We start from the raw sequence: 15861 nt of genomic DNA, 5'->3' as shown, positions 1-15861 counted from the left end.
GCCTTGTCCACAAGGCTGTGGATGCTATCCAGCTGCTTCGTGTCGAACAATATTCTTTTTTTCAAAAATCGGTTCGTTCTGCATAGATCTCTTACATTGTGCGAGTGGGGTATCCTAGAGTACAGTATAGCTACAAGAAACTTTTAAAGTGTACATCAAAGCTGCCTCAGCAGATCATACACGAACCCGACGGCATCGCTGACACCGACTTCCTGCTTGACCCCCAGCCTTCGACACTGCACCTCTACCTTTCCCTGGTCGAATCCTTTGCCCACAACCACAATGACAGGGTATCCGATGACATCCGCGTCCTTTAGCTTCCAGCCCATTCCTTGCTCTTGTCTGTCATCGAGGACGACATCGACCTTGCCGAGGCTCGAGGAGGACAACTGATCGCAAAGCTGCTCGGCGGCGCGCAATCTGTCGGCGTGTGATGGCTGAACAACGATGACGGCTTCGAAAGGCGCAATCACTCTTGGCCAGTTGAGACCAACTTCATCGGAAAGACACGATGCGACAGCTGCAATCAGCCGAGACACGCCGATGCCATGACAACCCATTTCCACCGGCACCGCTTCTTTCCCATCACTCTGCCTCGCAGCGAGACCGAGCTTTGAACTATATCGGGTGCCGAGATGGAAAGTGTGGCCGATCTCGATTGCTTTGTCCACTCTTAACTTTCCGCTCCCGCATTCTGGACAAGGGTCTCCGGATTCCTGATTCAGCAAATTTATCCCATCATTTGTGTCGTGCTTCGGGGCAGCGATGACATAGGCGTCTATATCTTGGCTGAGAAGAGGTGAAGCAATCATATGGCCAATCTCGTCTAGCCGAACACGCGAGTCCAGGACATAGTATATCGATGGCCTCTTTCCTGAGGCATCCGCAGTGCTACTGGCTAAGGACTCCTTGAAGCTCTCCATTGGATGCTCTAGCCCTGTATCAATGTCCAAGACACCGTTTAGGACTGCCTTGACTGCGTGTGCATTGATGGATCGTGCCGAAGGCTTCTCTTGGGGGATGTCGTCAGGGGCTAACGGTCCAATGGCATGTACAAGACTTCGACGGTCGGTGCTGAGAAAATGCTCTTCAAGATATCTTCGGCTAGGGTTGACATGCGTGGCGCCAACCTCGGGTACCTGAAGCGGTTCTGGTTGATATACTTGTTGCGAAACAAATTCTTCGTTGCGTGCATAATCGCATTCCGAACATGTGATGACAAGGTCTTCTCCGGCGAAGTTGGGGAAGTGGTACTCATGGCTGAGGTTCCCTCCCATATCACCAGAAACGGCTCTAGCTTCGACGTATTTGATCTTGAGCTCGTTGAGGAAGTTGCGGTATGCGCCTCGTATTTCGTCGTATGTTACGTGGGCGTGAGCCGGAGTGGAGTCGAAAGTATAGAGGTCTTTCATGAGAAATTCACGGCCCCGAAGCAGCCCGCCACGAGGTCGCTTCTCATCACGGTATTTTCGGCCAATCTGATACAGTCGGACAGGGAGTTGCTGTCTCGTCTGAATGACATCAGCGAGCAGAGTGGTGATCTCTTCTTCATGAGTTGGTGCCAACAGCCACTCAGTATCCCTGCGGTCCTTGAACATAAACATTTCGCCTCCGCGTTTCAGGCGCCCTGACCTCTCCCACAGAGCTTGCGAGGACATGGAGGATAGGGAGACCTTGGAAGCTCTAACTGATCTCATGTGCTTGTCGATGAGTCGTTCTAGCTTTTCCTGAACTCGTAGCCCCAGCGGCAGCATCTGGAATATGCCGGCATAGGCCTGGCGCAGATAACCAGCTCGGATGAGCAAATGGGTAGCGTCCAGAGCAGCATCATGCTTTTGCACGTTGACTGTGGGGATCCAGAAGTCGGATATGCGTTGCGTTGAGGAGATGTGGCTATGCCGAACAACAAAGTAGGTCCATTGAGCAGATCGGGGTGCTGCTCTCCTGGGTGTCCAGGAAGCGGCTGAGAGCTTCATCTCTGATTTCTATCCAAAGCCACCCACACACTCAGGCGCATCTTTGGAATGTACTGTTGTTAGCCAGACATGTCATGAGCTACCGCTCTGTCGGATTCCAGTTCTTCAGATGAAGGTTTTCTGAGCAGAAGGAGTCGAGGTTGCAGGTTAGAAGGCATCCTATCAAGCTGTGCTAGCCAAAGAGATTAGTAGCCTGCCAAGATGGCTAAAAAGCTTAACCTCCGCTTCACCTCCTGAAACTGTCTATCAACTACGAGGCTGGCATGAGACACCGCCAACCCATTCCCCTTCAAGAATGCACAGACATCCTTGTTCGCGTGTCATTGCGCAGCTGCAAGGCGGCGAGGGGAGTTACCTCAGCTATCCGCTGCCTGGAACGTCAAGATGAGGTAGGCCCTCTAAAAACTCAAGGGGAACTCACAGCTATGACTAGTCCGCAGATCGTCCAGTTCCCTGGCCCATACTCTGGTTTATTCACCATAGCCTCGCGTCGGTGACTGTGGGTATCATCCTATCACGAGATATTTCAGTCTGATAGGTCCGCCAAAGACTGCGAAAGGTTGCTGGTATGGTTCATATAGCCTACCGGGTAAAGGTCGCAGGAAGCTTTGCGGTGGTTGAGGACCTCTAACGGTTGTGCGCACAAGAATGAATAACCGCCAGTATCTTGATGACCTCTGGTCACCATCTCCCTCAGATTCCCAACATCCTCTGTTAAGGCTACATGATGATCTCCTCGAACATCGTTGTCGCTGTAGCGGTCTTGTTTCTGGCTTGCCTTGCAATGGCACATCCCGCCGCTGCTGGCGAGAGGGACGTCCTCGTGAACATCACCGTCCACTCCCTTCATCTACCTTCGCACATGCTCCAAAAACGATATTACAAGTTCAAGCCCTGGGACCCGCCATACAAAGGAAAGCCACCGGCCTGGCCCTCGCAGGAGGACGCAACCTACCCTATCCCCGATTTCAACCGCACTTGCGCCACCGACGCTCGCGTGGCTCTCTGGAAATGGCGCTACCTCTGCGATCGGGCCAAAGACGAGTCGCTCAAGACGACAAATCCTCGCACCCGGATACAATTCTGCTTCAATCCCCCTCCCTCGGAGGAACTGTGCTGCGACGCAGACGGCAACGCCAAGTATGGCCAGACCTGTCTCACGTCGCCGTTGTGGCCTCAAGACGACCAAGAAGCAGCCTGGTGCGGCACTTGCCGGCTGTATCAGGCCCCTTGCGTTTTTGGGGAATACCCGGAAATTAACAACCCGGAGAACGTGTGCAAGTGCCAGTTCGACAAATGCTACATCCCCAGTGACTTCAACTGGGAGGGAATCAATCCCGAGACCGACCGGAGTGGATACCCAGGCTTGAAAAAGACAACCTATGTGCACGACGTAAAGAAATGGTACTCTTACCTGTCAATCCCCAAAGATCAAGTCACCGAGGCCATGCTAGAAGAAGCCGACTGGTTGTGATGTAACTTGCTGGGCGAGAGCCAAAACTGGCCCTCAGCAGGGTTGATCAGCTTTGGGTCGATAATATTGTGGCTAAGTGTCTGTGGAAGCTGAGGGCATGTGATGTCTTGCAAGCAACCAACCAACCTATATTCCTGAAAGTCGGACAGGGCGGACGACGGAGTTCAAACTGGTAGTGGCACAGGATAATACGTGACATGTCTCCTTCTATAATGATCCTGGATATCAGAAGCCGCGAAGCGAAAGCACTCTTGACGACCGAACCACCAGAGCACATGCCTTTCCGCTGGGCGTTATCTCGTGACTCAGTACCAAAAATGAGACACACATATATAATTGACACCCACAAATTGGTCTCCAAGAACAGCCTTCGACTGGGTGAGCTCCATTACAGGGTGATGATCCGTTCCAATCGGCGAGGAGGACAGGACAAGCAGTTTCTTCAACCCCCCCCCCCCCCCCCCGGGGGGGGGGAGGCCAGGGCGTGCCCTAAAAAGCACTAGGTACTTCGAGTACCGGGTTGCGGCGTTTCTGACCTGGGTTCAGTTTTTGCAGTTTGTGTCGGCAGTTAGGTTTTTTGGTTGTCGTGAGAGGCTGCATTGTGTGTGTGGTAAGGCAGAAAACCTTGTGATGGTAGAGGATTGCGGCAGTGGTTACCCAAGAGGGCACGGTTAGTAAATTGTAAGAGCGGGTGATAGGAGTGAGAATGGTCTGGCAGACTGTGCGCAATTTGTTTCTGACATTCGATCTGGATCAGAGCCAAATAGGCCATGAAGGCTGGATCAACTAAGAATGAGGATCCGTGAGATAACAATGTAGTTGCAATGTCGCCGACCTCGACACGAACAATGGCATATGCCTCTCTCATGAATGGCCGTTGACACCGTTGACGCCATCACTTCGCTCCTTCAACTCACGATACTCCTCCTGTGCTTCCCTCTCCCTCCTCATCACAAAGTTCACTTCATCCCTGAGCCTCTCCAACCTCCTTGCCAATGCACCCTCTTCCCCAATCTGCAAGGTCCTAAAACCATCGAGTTGCGCCCTCTGCTCCTCAATCTGTTCATAGACTGTGGCGATCTTCTGCTTGAGGGTCTTTTGCCGCGCCTGATACCCGCCCAAGTGCAATGATAACTTCTTCTCGAGTTTATTGCCTGCCTCTGCGGCAGATAGAAGGCTTTGTTGTGCGGATTTAAACGCAGCCAAGTATTCTTCCGCGGTTGTATTTGCGGTGAATTTTAGCGGCAAAGCGTTCCTTTCTCTCTCCGAGCTGGCGAGGCCTTCCACAGCGGCGATGTAAGCTTGTCGGTCTGTCTCATTGAACGTAGCTTTTAACTGCTGACGAGCTTTCTCTAGCAACTCATCGGACAGCGATGCTAGCTGAGGAGGTTTGCCGACTACCCTTGAGCCAGGAAGAGGGAACTTGCGAGCGTCATTTGCCATGAGCAGAGCAGCCTCTTGCGCGATCATTGCGCGGATTGGATCGGTTATGGATGTCGCTTCCGAAGCGAGGGCATTGTAGTCAATGGAGGTGGGTCGTGGCAGAGCTCGTTGATAAACTTGGGTCTGTCGTCTGAACTCTGCTGCTGCTGCTGCTTCTCGCGCTTGACGCTCGCGCCTGTCGATTTCATCTTGATCTTCCCTGTCTACAGCAACGCCGCCCATGGCCTCTTCCTGTTCTGATGGTAAAACCTCCAGTTCCCATTCTGTCTCCTTAGGTTTTGGTAGAGATGACAGCTTCGCTCTGAGAGATTGTCTTGCAGCATTCTCGGCTAGTCGCATATCCCGTGGAGTTTGCACAACAAGCTGTCGTTCGCCTCTTTCATTGATCGTCAGATTGTCGCGTGGTGTGCGCAACGGAGTGGCACCGGGATATTGTCCTGCACTCTCAGCTTGGCGCAAAGGCGTCGCCATCGGATTGGGTGTCACCATTTGCTGTCTTCGAGGCGCAACTCCATCAAATCCTGTGGAGCTGCTGCCCTCATGCAACGGAGTATTCTCCCCACCCAGTAAAGACGACTGCGTTTCGGTGAGTGCTCTGATGTTTCTAATTTCATTGGCAATATGGTCTTCTTCCGCGGGTGCTCGAGGGGTTCGAATAGGTGTAGCTCCGACTATATTCGCATAGTTGGATACAAGGCCTCGTTCGTCTCCATCCTCCTGCCCAGCTGCTCTCACCGCCTTCTCGCCTGCCATCCCCATCTTGACGATTTCTTCCAGCTCGCTCTCGCTGACTTGGGGCGCAGGCAGGTTCAGAGCTCTTCGCTTGCTCTGTTGCTCGGCCTCCCGCAGTCGTTGCATTTGTCCCGCTCTTGCAGCGGCAGCAGCCGTTGCAGACGAAGATTTGTCTTTGTCATGTTTTTGTCGTTTGGGATCGAAATTGTCTTCAGGATCTCCCTGTCTCTTTCGTGCTAGCTGTTGCTTGCGCGGGTCAAACAGTTCCCGTTCGCGCTCATTTTTGGCCAGCTCCTCTTGCGTGTCGTAAAAGCCAGCTGCAGCCTGCTTTTCGAACGGAATATCTGCGTTGTAGTCCATCTGGCCCTTCTTCCGGGTTGTGATCTTGATATTGATACCGGCATTTTTTAGCTCTCGGCGCTTCTGCAGCACGGCAAGCCTCCGTGACTCCTCGAGTTGTCGCTCGCGTGCTTTGCGCTTCGCTTTCTTTCCTTGTGTGTTCGCCAGACGGGCACGGGCCTCGCTGAGCATTTCTTTCTCGTCCTCATCTAAATCGATAGTGTCCGGCCGCGCAGGCTTGGATTCCGGATCAGGATCAAGCTCACCAGGGCGCAGTTTTCGAACCTGATCACCCGTTGGAGCTGCGGTTTCCCCACCTTCTGGACCCCCAAGGCCCAACTCATCGTTCTCACGGGCTTCTGCTTCGTCGAGGAGTTTCTGGTAGCGCTCGAGGCACTGGGTGGCCGTTCTTCCAACGATGGGTGCAATCGTCCGCCATTGCGTCGGCATCAACTTCGCCAGGTGTAACAACTTCTCATCCTCTTCTTTGGACCACTCGATCTTGCGAATGCCTGGGTCCAGCCATTCTGTCCATCTCGCCTTGCACTGTTTCGGGGTCTTCCGTGCAAGTAACGACGAAACTCGAGCCCACTGGTTCAGGCCATATTTGGAGACAGATGCTTTAAGGATCTCATCTTCAATGTTTGTCCAAACACCTCCTTTGACGACTGGCATCTTGCCGCTGTGTAAATCGTCGCGGTATGCGAGGACAGGCAGTATCAAAGGCGCAAATCGGAACTTGCAGAACTTTTGGCGCAGGCAACTTTGAAAGTTGTACGGCGGAGTGAAGGAACGCCCCGGAGCGGAAAATCTTGGCGCCGAATCAACGTCTACTTGTCGCTGTTCAGCCTCGCGAGTCGCAAACTTGCCCTTCAGTCACGTATCATATCATTTTATGGCGACCCGATATGCCTGACGCTTACACATGTAGTTGGTGGCTCGGCTATCCTGACACTACAATGCTTCAAGTCGACTCATGTAGCGAGTGCTCCCAAGACCTGGTTTCCACGACTTTATCCTTCGCTGGATCAATCTGTGGATGGTCTCAGAGCACGTATCGTGGATCCTGCTGGCCCACGAATGATTGGATGCAGTACGACAGCCTTTAGATTTGCTGTATTACGCGTTTTTGAACGAAAGTGTTGACTCCCTTCTTCGGCGGCGTCATTGCAAGGATGGAAGGTGGCTCATGTTTCCAGAGAATTGGTCATCAAGGCACGAGGCCATTGCGTTACACAAATTGGACGCCTTGGATCAACGGCTGTAACATTCATGAAATCAAGCCAAGCATCGAAGCACTTAAAACTCTTCGTCATGAAGCAATCTAACAAGCAAGCGGTTCAGAAAAGGGCCATGCACTCAACAAAGGGATGACAAGTTTCATTGCTCAGCCCTCCTCAGCAGATGCATCTCCTCCATGCGTTCCTTCTACATCCCCAGCAGAAGTCCAACTGGGCCAGCCAGTCTGTACATTCGGTCGAACGGCGTCTTCGAGCTGGCATTGCCGGTGGCGAAGGTCGGGGATTACAACGCACAACTCTTCAACTCTACCTCTTCGGCAGTTATCAGGCTGTCATTTGCTAAGCGGACTGCCGTGGGACTGACAGGCATTATCAAAGAGGGCTTCAGCCGCGATTGGAACATTACTGACGACGTGAGCGTCTTTCATGAAACACCGCTCGACGAGAATACTAGGATGGACATCGACCCTCGTACACAACTTAGTCTCAACTCCATTCAACTGCGAGACAGGGGCCATTGTCCCGACCACCGCCTCATCACGCGCATGGATCCGCTAGGACTACTGTCTTCCTTACATTTGCTACAGCGCTTGCGGGGACGGGCCGTCCTCGTGCACTACATCTTTCATTCGACTTTCCCCTTTAGGTTCTATCGATTCTCTACGCCCAATCGCAGATCGGAGACTCAATATCTTCATAATGCTGGTGCTTTTGAGTGTGATCTGTGCAATTCAGAGCAGGCTTTTGAGGACTTGTTTGCTCAATTCTAGTGAGTATTCCGGATTCAATCCTTTTGAGGATTTAGTTCCTAGTGGTTGGCAGCAATCGATACCGAGGAATAAATTCATAGTAGACTTGCCAGTGTTAGCGATAGGCGCAATATTTTATTTGACTGTCTTAGGAATGCTTTACTTATTCAGTTATATGTTGAAATATCGAGTAACCTGGCTCCCATTATAATCTATCAATTACTCACGTCGTGGATTGCTGTTCGCAGTCTTTGCACCATAGCATTCTTGAGGATACTAATATCTTTGCGACAATTCAGGACAAGAAAATCAAAACCCATAGACCAGGTATTTACCTTAGGCTGAATTTGAAAACTTTCAGTCATAGCCGTTTTGCGGGCGGATTCCGAATTTCGGAATACGTCGTTCGGCATTCCTCGCAATCTGTCTGAGCGGAAGGTGGCAAAACCGTGTACGCCCACTTGAGCTTCACTCGGGAGATAGATTATAGGCCAATAATTAGAGCCGGCTTGAAGCGTTGCGTCTTCATCGGAGAAGGTCCTGATGAGAGTCTCCGGCTCATGGGGAAAGTCGGATTGTTGATTCTTCGGAGACGCGAAGTCCATACGCAGAACAACGGAACACCGATTACTTAACCGGTTATTCTCTTCCCCAGATCGCCTCGATTCGCCAAAGCACTAGACAAACGGACATAATCGTCAATTGCTGGCCAGATACATTCATGACATGGCTGAGAACTCTTTTGGGCTCTATGTTGCTCTCCAAAGCACTGGAATAGTCGAAATTGCTTTTGACCCCGGAAAAAGTGCAAATGAATCTTTGTCCATTGTTGCTGTGAACACAGATGCGGGTTTCATGCCGGGATGGCTCACTGCGTCTGGGGACAAGGTGTACAGCATCAGCCGCACGAACTACCCGAACAGCGATTCTGGATCAGGTGGGGTGTTTGCGTTCCGAAGAACGCCTCTTCTGGCTTCAGCTGCCACTGGGACAGGACTTGTGCTTTTGAATCGGGCAAGCAGCAACGGCAAAGGAGGCGTACACTGTGAGGTGAGCCCAGACGGGAAGATACTCGCGGCTGCGAACATCACGGCGTCGACGCTTTCTATCTACCCATTATCTGAGGACGGCTCCATCGGCACGCCCACCTTTGTATTTGACTACAATCAGTCGGACCCTGGGCCGAAAGAAGCACACCCACACCAAGCAACGTTTGATCCTTCCGGGCAGTTTTTGATCGTACCTCTTCGGACTATGGACCGCGTGGATATCTACTATACTCAGGGTCCCCGTCAAGTTGAAAAAGTGTACAGCATTCATATACCAGCACCAGCGGGCGCTCGACATGTGGCATTCAATCCAATCAGTCCCTCCAAGGCATATATGTACCTCATCAGCGAGAAGGACAACTCAGTTCGTGTCTTCGTCCTGAGCTATAAGGCTAGAGGACCACAAGGTCTGACGGTTGAGTTCAAGCAGAGGGTTTCAGCTATGGGGAAAGACCTTGCTCCCACCCCCGCCGAGCATAAAGATTTGGCTGCTGAGATCGCTGTTAGCAATGACGGGAGATTTGTCTATGCGTCCAATCGAAACTTGACGAGCGCAGACGATGACATTCTCACGATTTATTCCGTTGACGCCGACCCTGCACATGATGAACACCACCTAACATACCTTGAATCTCAATCGACACGGGGTAAGCACCCTCGAATGTTTGCGCTCTCCAACGACAAGGAGAACAAGTGGGTGGCTATTGCCCATCAGTTCAGCCAAGACATTGTCGTTTTTGAGAGAGACGTGACGACCGGATTGCTTGGAGAAGTCAGAGGCCGAATCAGCGTAAAGGTGGAGGCTCCCAACCAAGCTACTCCAGACAAGGTCACCTTTGTGAAAGGAGAAGAGGGCCGACACAGTCGTGAGGAATTCAAGAAAGGTCGGATAGAAGGACCGATGTGTGTGTTGTGGAAATAACATCGCGGCTATACGGACGATGCCATAACTTCGCCAATCTCGATTGAGCGATCAACGTTACCGTCCGATATCATAGCACGAGACATAAATCCTACGTTAAATGGAAGCATATGGCTTGACAAGGGTATCGGAAATACATTGTTGCGACGTTTCAATGCGTTTCCCTAGATTGCAGAGATTCTAGCAGCAGCTAAAGAATGGTTCTGTTCTCAACGGTGGTTCTACGCTAGACGTCTTCTGTGATGAGATCTGTTCTGTCGGCCCTTTTCCTTGAGATTTGTCCGCTGAATCTTTCACCCTCATTGTCACACAACAACTGGTATAATTCGTTTCCATCGGGGTGAAAATTCACCGCATTCTAGCAAGTGATGGCCTTCTCCCTTGCGGTGCCACCCTGCTTCGGCCGAGGTTGTTGGACCCAGTTTTCTTAGCGACTTTCGCAGTGACCGATCAATGGCAGCGCGTGAACGGACGAGCTACCGAAAAAAATACTTTGACCATGGGCCTGGCTTCTGGCCAAAACCCCACGGGGTATAGAAGAGTCGTGGTGGGGAATCTCACATCCTCACGTTGCCTCCTTGGATCCTTTTGCTTTCCTAGATATATTAAGGGCCGGATTCCCCTAGCTCCGCAGCCCTTCAATTGCCTCCTCCCGAGCTCAAGTTACTTCAAACTTCTACTCCAGACGTTGGTTCTTATTCTTCAAAGATCTTCCCAGTCCTCAGTATCTTTGTGGCGCAGGGTCTCTACTGCGCCAAAATCCCAACATCATGGTGTCCTTCAATAACAGGATCACGCAAAACGTCAATGGGCGATTGGCGTTTGCTTCCACCGTCATGATGCTGTCTCAAATCAATTTCGGAATGGACCTCGTCGCGTTCTCAAACACCCAGGCGATGACGGCGTTCAATAAGAAGTTTGGCGCTTACAACGCAAAGCTCGAACGATATGCATTGGACCCCTACTTCCTCTCCCTCCTGAACAGCCTTACATACGTCGGTCAAGCCTTCGGCGTCATTACAGGCGGTTGGATCGCTCGACGTTGGGGCCGAAGGGCTTCGTTCTGGGTCATGTCTTTATGGGCAGTCTTGTCGGCTCTTTTGCTTGTTACTGCGCAGAAGAAAGAACAGGTTCTCATCGGTCGCATTTTCAACTATGTGTACCTTGGACAGGAACTCGTCACGGTTCCTGTATTTCAGGCAGAAATTGCTCCTCCGAAGATCCGAGGAATGATTATCGGCACTTTCCAGCTCGGTACAATGGTGAGTGCAAATGCTCGCTGTAGCGGTGCTGCTGACTTGCTGACACTGCGTCCAGGTTGGCGCTTTCATCATGGCGTGCATTACCTACGGGACGAGCAAATTGGACACTGAAAGTGCATTTCGTATCCCCTTTGGCATTTTCTTCGTCATTCCGGTGGTTGTTTTCGTGGGCTCTTTATTCATGCGCGAGGTATGTGTGTTGATCTTGTCACTTGATAACCTGACCCATTCTGCCTTCTCCTTACTTATTTTGCTGTTAGTCGCCCCGTTGGCTTTTAGTCCGAGAACAAACCCAGGAAGCCCTCGATTCTCTTCGGTTATACAGAAACGGCAAATTCACGGAAGAGGAGATCATGGAAGAATTCCGTGACCAAGTTGCCATGATTGTCACCGTCACCCATGACAAGGGCACATTCAAAGAAATGTGGCAAGGAATCAACCGCAAGCGATCGCTCATCGTTATCGGCTCGAATGTCTGCATTCAGATCAGCGGACAAGGGCTGTTCAGTAAATACGGTACCATCTTCCTGACTGATCTCCACGGACCCAATCCTTTCCAGATGTTCCTCATCAATACCTCATTGCAGATTGTCGTCATCTTGGCCGCAATGTACCTATTCGACAGAATAGGTCGCAAGTAAGTTTCAACCAACTCCATTGTACAGCAGAAGTCTCCAAGCTAACATATTTTACTGCAGGCCCCCATTGATCATCGGGTCCATCATTCAGACTACCACTTTCCTTGCCATTGGTGGCCTCGGCACTATATCAGATCCTAGCAAGGGGGTAAAGACCGGTCTCACGGCCCTATTTACCGTCTTCTACCTGGGCTTTGTGTTCGGATGGGGACCAATCTATCATATTATTTCATCCGAGATACCGACCTCACGTATGTTAATAAAGTCCACGGTCCAGTCAATTGGCTAACACTCGGAAATAGGTATGCGAGATATCACCTACACTGTATCCAGCATCATCACTGTTGTCACGCAATTTGTCGTCTCGTTCACCATCCCCTACCTCTTATATTCGCCATACGCCAATCTGGGGTCGAAGGTTGGCTTTATTTTCGGGCCCATCGCATTTCTCACCCTGCTTTTTGCCATCTTCTGCGTGCCAGAGTGCCGCGGATTTTCTCTTGAAGAGATCGACCATCTGTTCCGACTCAGGGTACCTGTCAACCAGTTCCGCAAGTATAGGCACGGTCAGATCCTCCCGGAATCAGATGCTGACAAAGAAACTGAAAAGTCCGGAGAAGGTCCTTCTATTGAGCTGAAGGAAGTTGCTGAAATGTAAAGTACACGACCAGGGGTAAGGGGAGGACCCGGAGGAATGCCTTGGAGAGTGCCACCTTCCTTTGCATGGGGAAAGCCTGAGGTCTACGGAACAAGGAACCATCATCTACGGGATAGTTATAGCAAGTGAACAGCATATCAATCATGATATTTATCCCTCGTGATGAAGCTCAACTGATATCTTCCTTTCTCTATCTGCGTTTTCAACCAATTCTTCTTCGTTTGTCACCACCCAGGCCCAGTAGATCTTATTGGATAGTAGTTCTGAACATCAGGCAACCAGACAGGCTTCTCTCTCTTTGGCGAAGTTAGTAGCGGTAGCCAGGACCTGCCAGCTGCGAACTCCACCCACCTCTGCAAGGGCATGAGACTAGTCTGATGCGGGAAGAAATTCACCCGCGAGTTCGTGATAGAAGGTGTGCGGCCACGGTCCAGCCTAGTTCGAATTGCTGATCGATGGAGGTGTTCACTTCGGCATCGTCTGGCCTGGCTGCCTGGTAACTTCCATCCCGTATGATGCCGGTTGCGGGATTCTGGGTGTGGACCCATTGCGAGTCCGCAATGCCACATCGCATGATCGTCCCCCAGCTTTCCCCACAAACTTGGTCCTCCGCAAATCGCTGACCCTTGGCTTTCCTCGCAATCCAGACTGACACTCCGAGGTCCTCCTTACTATCACATTTGGTGTGCCGAATAGCCTGGCTTGTGGAGACATGTCTGCTTCTCAACCTGACCAAGATACGCGGCTATGGTCGCTGTGTGGTCGTTTGAAATTTACCCCGATCAGGAGTTGTGCATGTAGGTTTGCGATTGCGCACCAGCGACCCGGCAGGATGAGCCATTTGTTTGTCTTTGGAGCGACAAGGCTAAGTCATAAAGAGCGCTTGAATTCACCTCACTCGGCATACATTGCAAGGAATCACCAGAGCACAAAGCAAGTTGAATACCCAAACAACGGCAACAGAACCAGAACCACAGCATCAAACATCGTTACCATTACAATTCAGTCCTTTCAACAACATGTCTCCTGGAAGAACAAAGGATGAACTGAGAATCTTTACTCCTGTTGGCCAGTTTGGCCAAGGATGGAACTCTAGTGTCTTCTGGGACGTGGTGGACTCCGGGGTTGACGCTATCATTGCCGATGCTGGCTCAACCGACAGTGGTCCTGGCCGTCTAGCGCTTGGGAAGACTGCAGCCTCCCCCCAAGGCTACAAGAGGGATTTTGGCGAGCTGGTCAAGGCTTGCCATACTCATGGAGTTCGCTGCCTGATTGGCTCTGCTGGCGGTTCAGGCTCGAACGAGCTGGTTGACATGAGTACTCGGCTTATCAAAGAGATAGTCGAGGAGAATGGCTACCGTCCCATGAAGGTCATCAGCATCTACGCCGAGATTCCGAAGGAGACTGTCCGCCAGAAGTTCAAGGACAATCTTATGAGCCCCTGTGGTCAAGCCGTCCCTGAGCTAAAGGAGGACGACATCGATTCTGCAGTTCGGATTGTTGCACAGATGGGCTTGGAGCCCTACGTCAAGGCAATGAACGAGAACCCGGACTTCGACATCATTATCGGCGGTCGCTCTTATGATCCAGCCCCATACGCGGCGTTCTGCATCCATCATGGGTTTGAAGATCTCGGTAGGTATCTATCCTGTTGTCCTTTCCCTGGTCTTTATCACCACTACCCCATCCGCCCAAGGGGCAATAGTTAACCAAGTGTCATGTGACAGGTATCAATTATGCCATGGGCAAGATTATGGAGTGCGGGGCGCAATGTGCGATTCCTAAATCTAGAGAATCCCTTGCAATTGTACGTCGCGATAACTTCGACCTAATCCCTCTCCAGCCAGGAGCACGCTGCACTCCCTTGTCAGTGGCTGCCCATCTTCTATATGAGAAGAGCAGACCGGACATACTCCAAGGGCCAGGCGGTGAGCTCCATACCAAGGATATGACCTACGAGCAAGTTGATGAACGCACGGTGAGAGTGCGTGGCCCTAAGTTCATTCCACAGCCAGAGGGTGAGTATACCGTCAAGGCCGAGGCGGCGCGCATCAATGGCTATCAGAACAGTTTCGTTGGGGCTTTTAGGGACCCGATCCTGATTTCCCAGCTCGACACTTGGATCCCTGCGGTCAAGGAGACGGTCGGGGCCAGGATGTCCGGCAACTACCCATATGAGACCAAGATTATCACATACGGCATCAACGGTGTTATGGGGGCTCTCGAGCCGGACAAGAGCCTGCCCAAAGAGGTCTGCGTCGTCGTCCAGTGCAGGGCACCCACGCAGGAGCAAGCCAACGAAGTGGCCAACAGGACCAAGATGGGCTTGACCCATGCCCCGTATCCCGGCCAGCTTGCAACCGCCGGAAACTTCGCCTGGCCCATCACCCCCTGCGAGACCCCGATCGGCCCGGTTCCCGAATTCTGCATGTACCACCTCATCCACAAGGCGGATCCTGTGGGCCTGTTCCCCTTCAAGGTGGACGTTTTCGAAGGGTCCAACACGTTCGTTGATACTCGTATGTTTGCATCAGCTTGTCTGCTCTCGTCACAAGTGTCCTCAAGCCACTAACCCGTCGACCCTAGGTGAAAAAGTTGCCGTCAAGGCCGACGCTCTCATGGGACAACTCAAGGCTCCAGCAGCCACTGCCGGCCAGCCCAAGACTTATTATCTGAAGCCCGCGCCGTCCGCAGGGACATGCTATCTAGGAGACATTGCCTCGGTCGTCCGCAGCAAGATCGCTGGACCCTATGAAGTGACCTTTGACATCATGTTCAAGGAGGAAGAGGTCTACCAAAGGGTGAAGAAGGCGAACGTGCTCTCGGGCGCCGCTGTGGCCAAGCTCTACAATATTCCGGAAAGCGATGTCGTCGCTGCTCTCTGGTGGGACCCTGCGAGAGCGTTCAAAGCCACCATTCCCCGGTATCGCGCCTCGGCCGGATTTGAAGAAACAGACACGCACGGTTCACAACAGCATGCGCCTCTTCTGTTCCTGACCCTACCTTGGGGTCGAGAGTAGTAGAGAGTGACTTTTGAAGAGGGGATTAAACGGACGAGAGATTTGATCTTGACGGACTCGATTTGGATGTAATTTTCTTTTTTGAATTAAGTGTTTGGCCTAGAACAATTCATCCGTAAAACCCGTACTGCATCTGATAGATCAATCGAATGATAGCCTTCTCCCATTCTATTCACGCCATGCGACGGCGAGCCACGGAGCGCACTGCAGCAGGTAAATGGAAGAAATGACAAGACGATGTCTGGGGCATTCCCGACAGGTGCCCACTCGTAAAAAGCTGCTGCTACCGGTGATGCGAGGATCGGAATTGTCCTTGGCCACACTAGCCTCCTCAATTTGTATACGCTTAAGATAGATT

General features: G+C 51.7%; 4 protein-coding genes across 4 annotated transcripts; 2 read left to right on the top strand and 2 right to left on the bottom strand.

Annotated features, from left to right (window-relative positions):
• Positions 1-71: 71 nt before the first annotated feature.
• On the bottom strand, positions 72-2110 carry PV07_00746 (proline-tRNA ligase). The gene has a single exon (XM_016387220.1). The coding sequence runs from the start codon at positions 1974-1976 to the stop codon at positions 156-158; it is 1821 nt and encodes a 606-aa protein (XP_016254148.1). The 5' UTR covers positions 1977-2110; the 3' UTR covers positions 72-155.
• Positions 2111-2760: 650 nt separating this feature from the next.
• PV07_00745 (uncharacterized protein) lies at positions 2761-3545 on the top strand (the record flags this gene model as incomplete). Its single annotated transcript, XM_016387219.1, has 1 exon — positions 2761-3545. The coding sequence occupies one exon, from the start codon at positions 2761-2763 to the stop codon at positions 3448-3450; it is 690 nt and encodes a 229-aa protein (XP_016254147.1). The 3' UTR covers positions 3451-3545.
• Positions 3546-3949: 404 nt separating this feature from the next.
• Positions 3950-6686, bottom strand: PV07_00744 (pre-mRNA-splicing factor cef1). Its single transcript, XM_016387218.1, has one exon. The coding sequence runs from the start codon at positions 6637-6639 to the stop codon at positions 4315-4317; it is 2325 nt and encodes a 774-aa protein (XP_016254146.1). The 5' UTR covers positions 6640-6686; the 3' UTR covers positions 3950-4314.
• A 6722-nt stretch (positions 6687-13408) lies between these two features.
• Positions 13409-15654, top strand: PV07_00743 (uncharacterized protein). Its single transcript, XM_016387217.1, has 3 exons — positions 13409-14118; positions 14211-15002; positions 15070-15654. Exons 1-3 carry the CDS (start codon positions 13503-13505, stop codon positions 15501-15503), a joined length of 1842 nt encoding a protein of 613 aa, XP_016254145.1. The 5' UTR covers positions 13409-13502; the 3' UTR covers positions 15504-15654.
• The last annotated feature ends 207 nt before the right edge of the window (positions 15655-15861 follow it).

The sequence above is a fragment of the Cladophialophora immunda genome (assembly GCF_000835495.1).
Source record: "Cladophialophora immunda strain CBS 83496 unplaced genomic scaffold supercont1.1, whole genome shotgun sequence".
Lineage (NCBI taxonomy): Eukaryota > Fungi > Ascomycota > Eurotiomycetes > Chaetothyriales > Herpotrichiellaceae > Cladophialophora > Cladophialophora immunda.
The sequence above is the reverse complement of the archived record's forward strand: the minus strand, read 5'-3'. Positions and strand labels throughout refer to the sequence as shown.

What these genes read in the sequence shown, in the direction of transcription:
- PV07_00746 (XM_016387220.1), bottom strand. Translation starts at nt 1,976, where the DNA reads ATGAAGCTCTCAGCCGCTTCCTGGACACCCAGGAGAGCAGCACCCCGA.
- PV07_00744 (XM_016387218.1), bottom strand. Translation starts at nt 6,639, where the DNA reads ATGCCAGTCGTCAAAGGAGGTGTTTGGACAAACATTGAAGATGAGATC.
- PV07_00743 (XM_016387217.1), top strand. Translation starts at nt 13,503, where the DNA reads ATGTCTCCTGGAAGAACAAAGGATGAACTGAGAATCTTTACTCCTGTT. An exon ending in TCATGGGTTTGAAGATCTCG is followed by an intron (nt 14,119 to 14,210) that starts GTAGGTATCTAT and finishes GTCATGTGACAG; the next exon opens with GTATCAATTATGCCATGGGC. An exon ending in CAACACGTTCGTTGATACTC is followed by an intron (nt 15,003 to 15,069) that starts GTATGTTTGCAT and finishes CGTCGACCCTAG; the next exon opens with GTGAAAAAGTTGCCGTCAAG.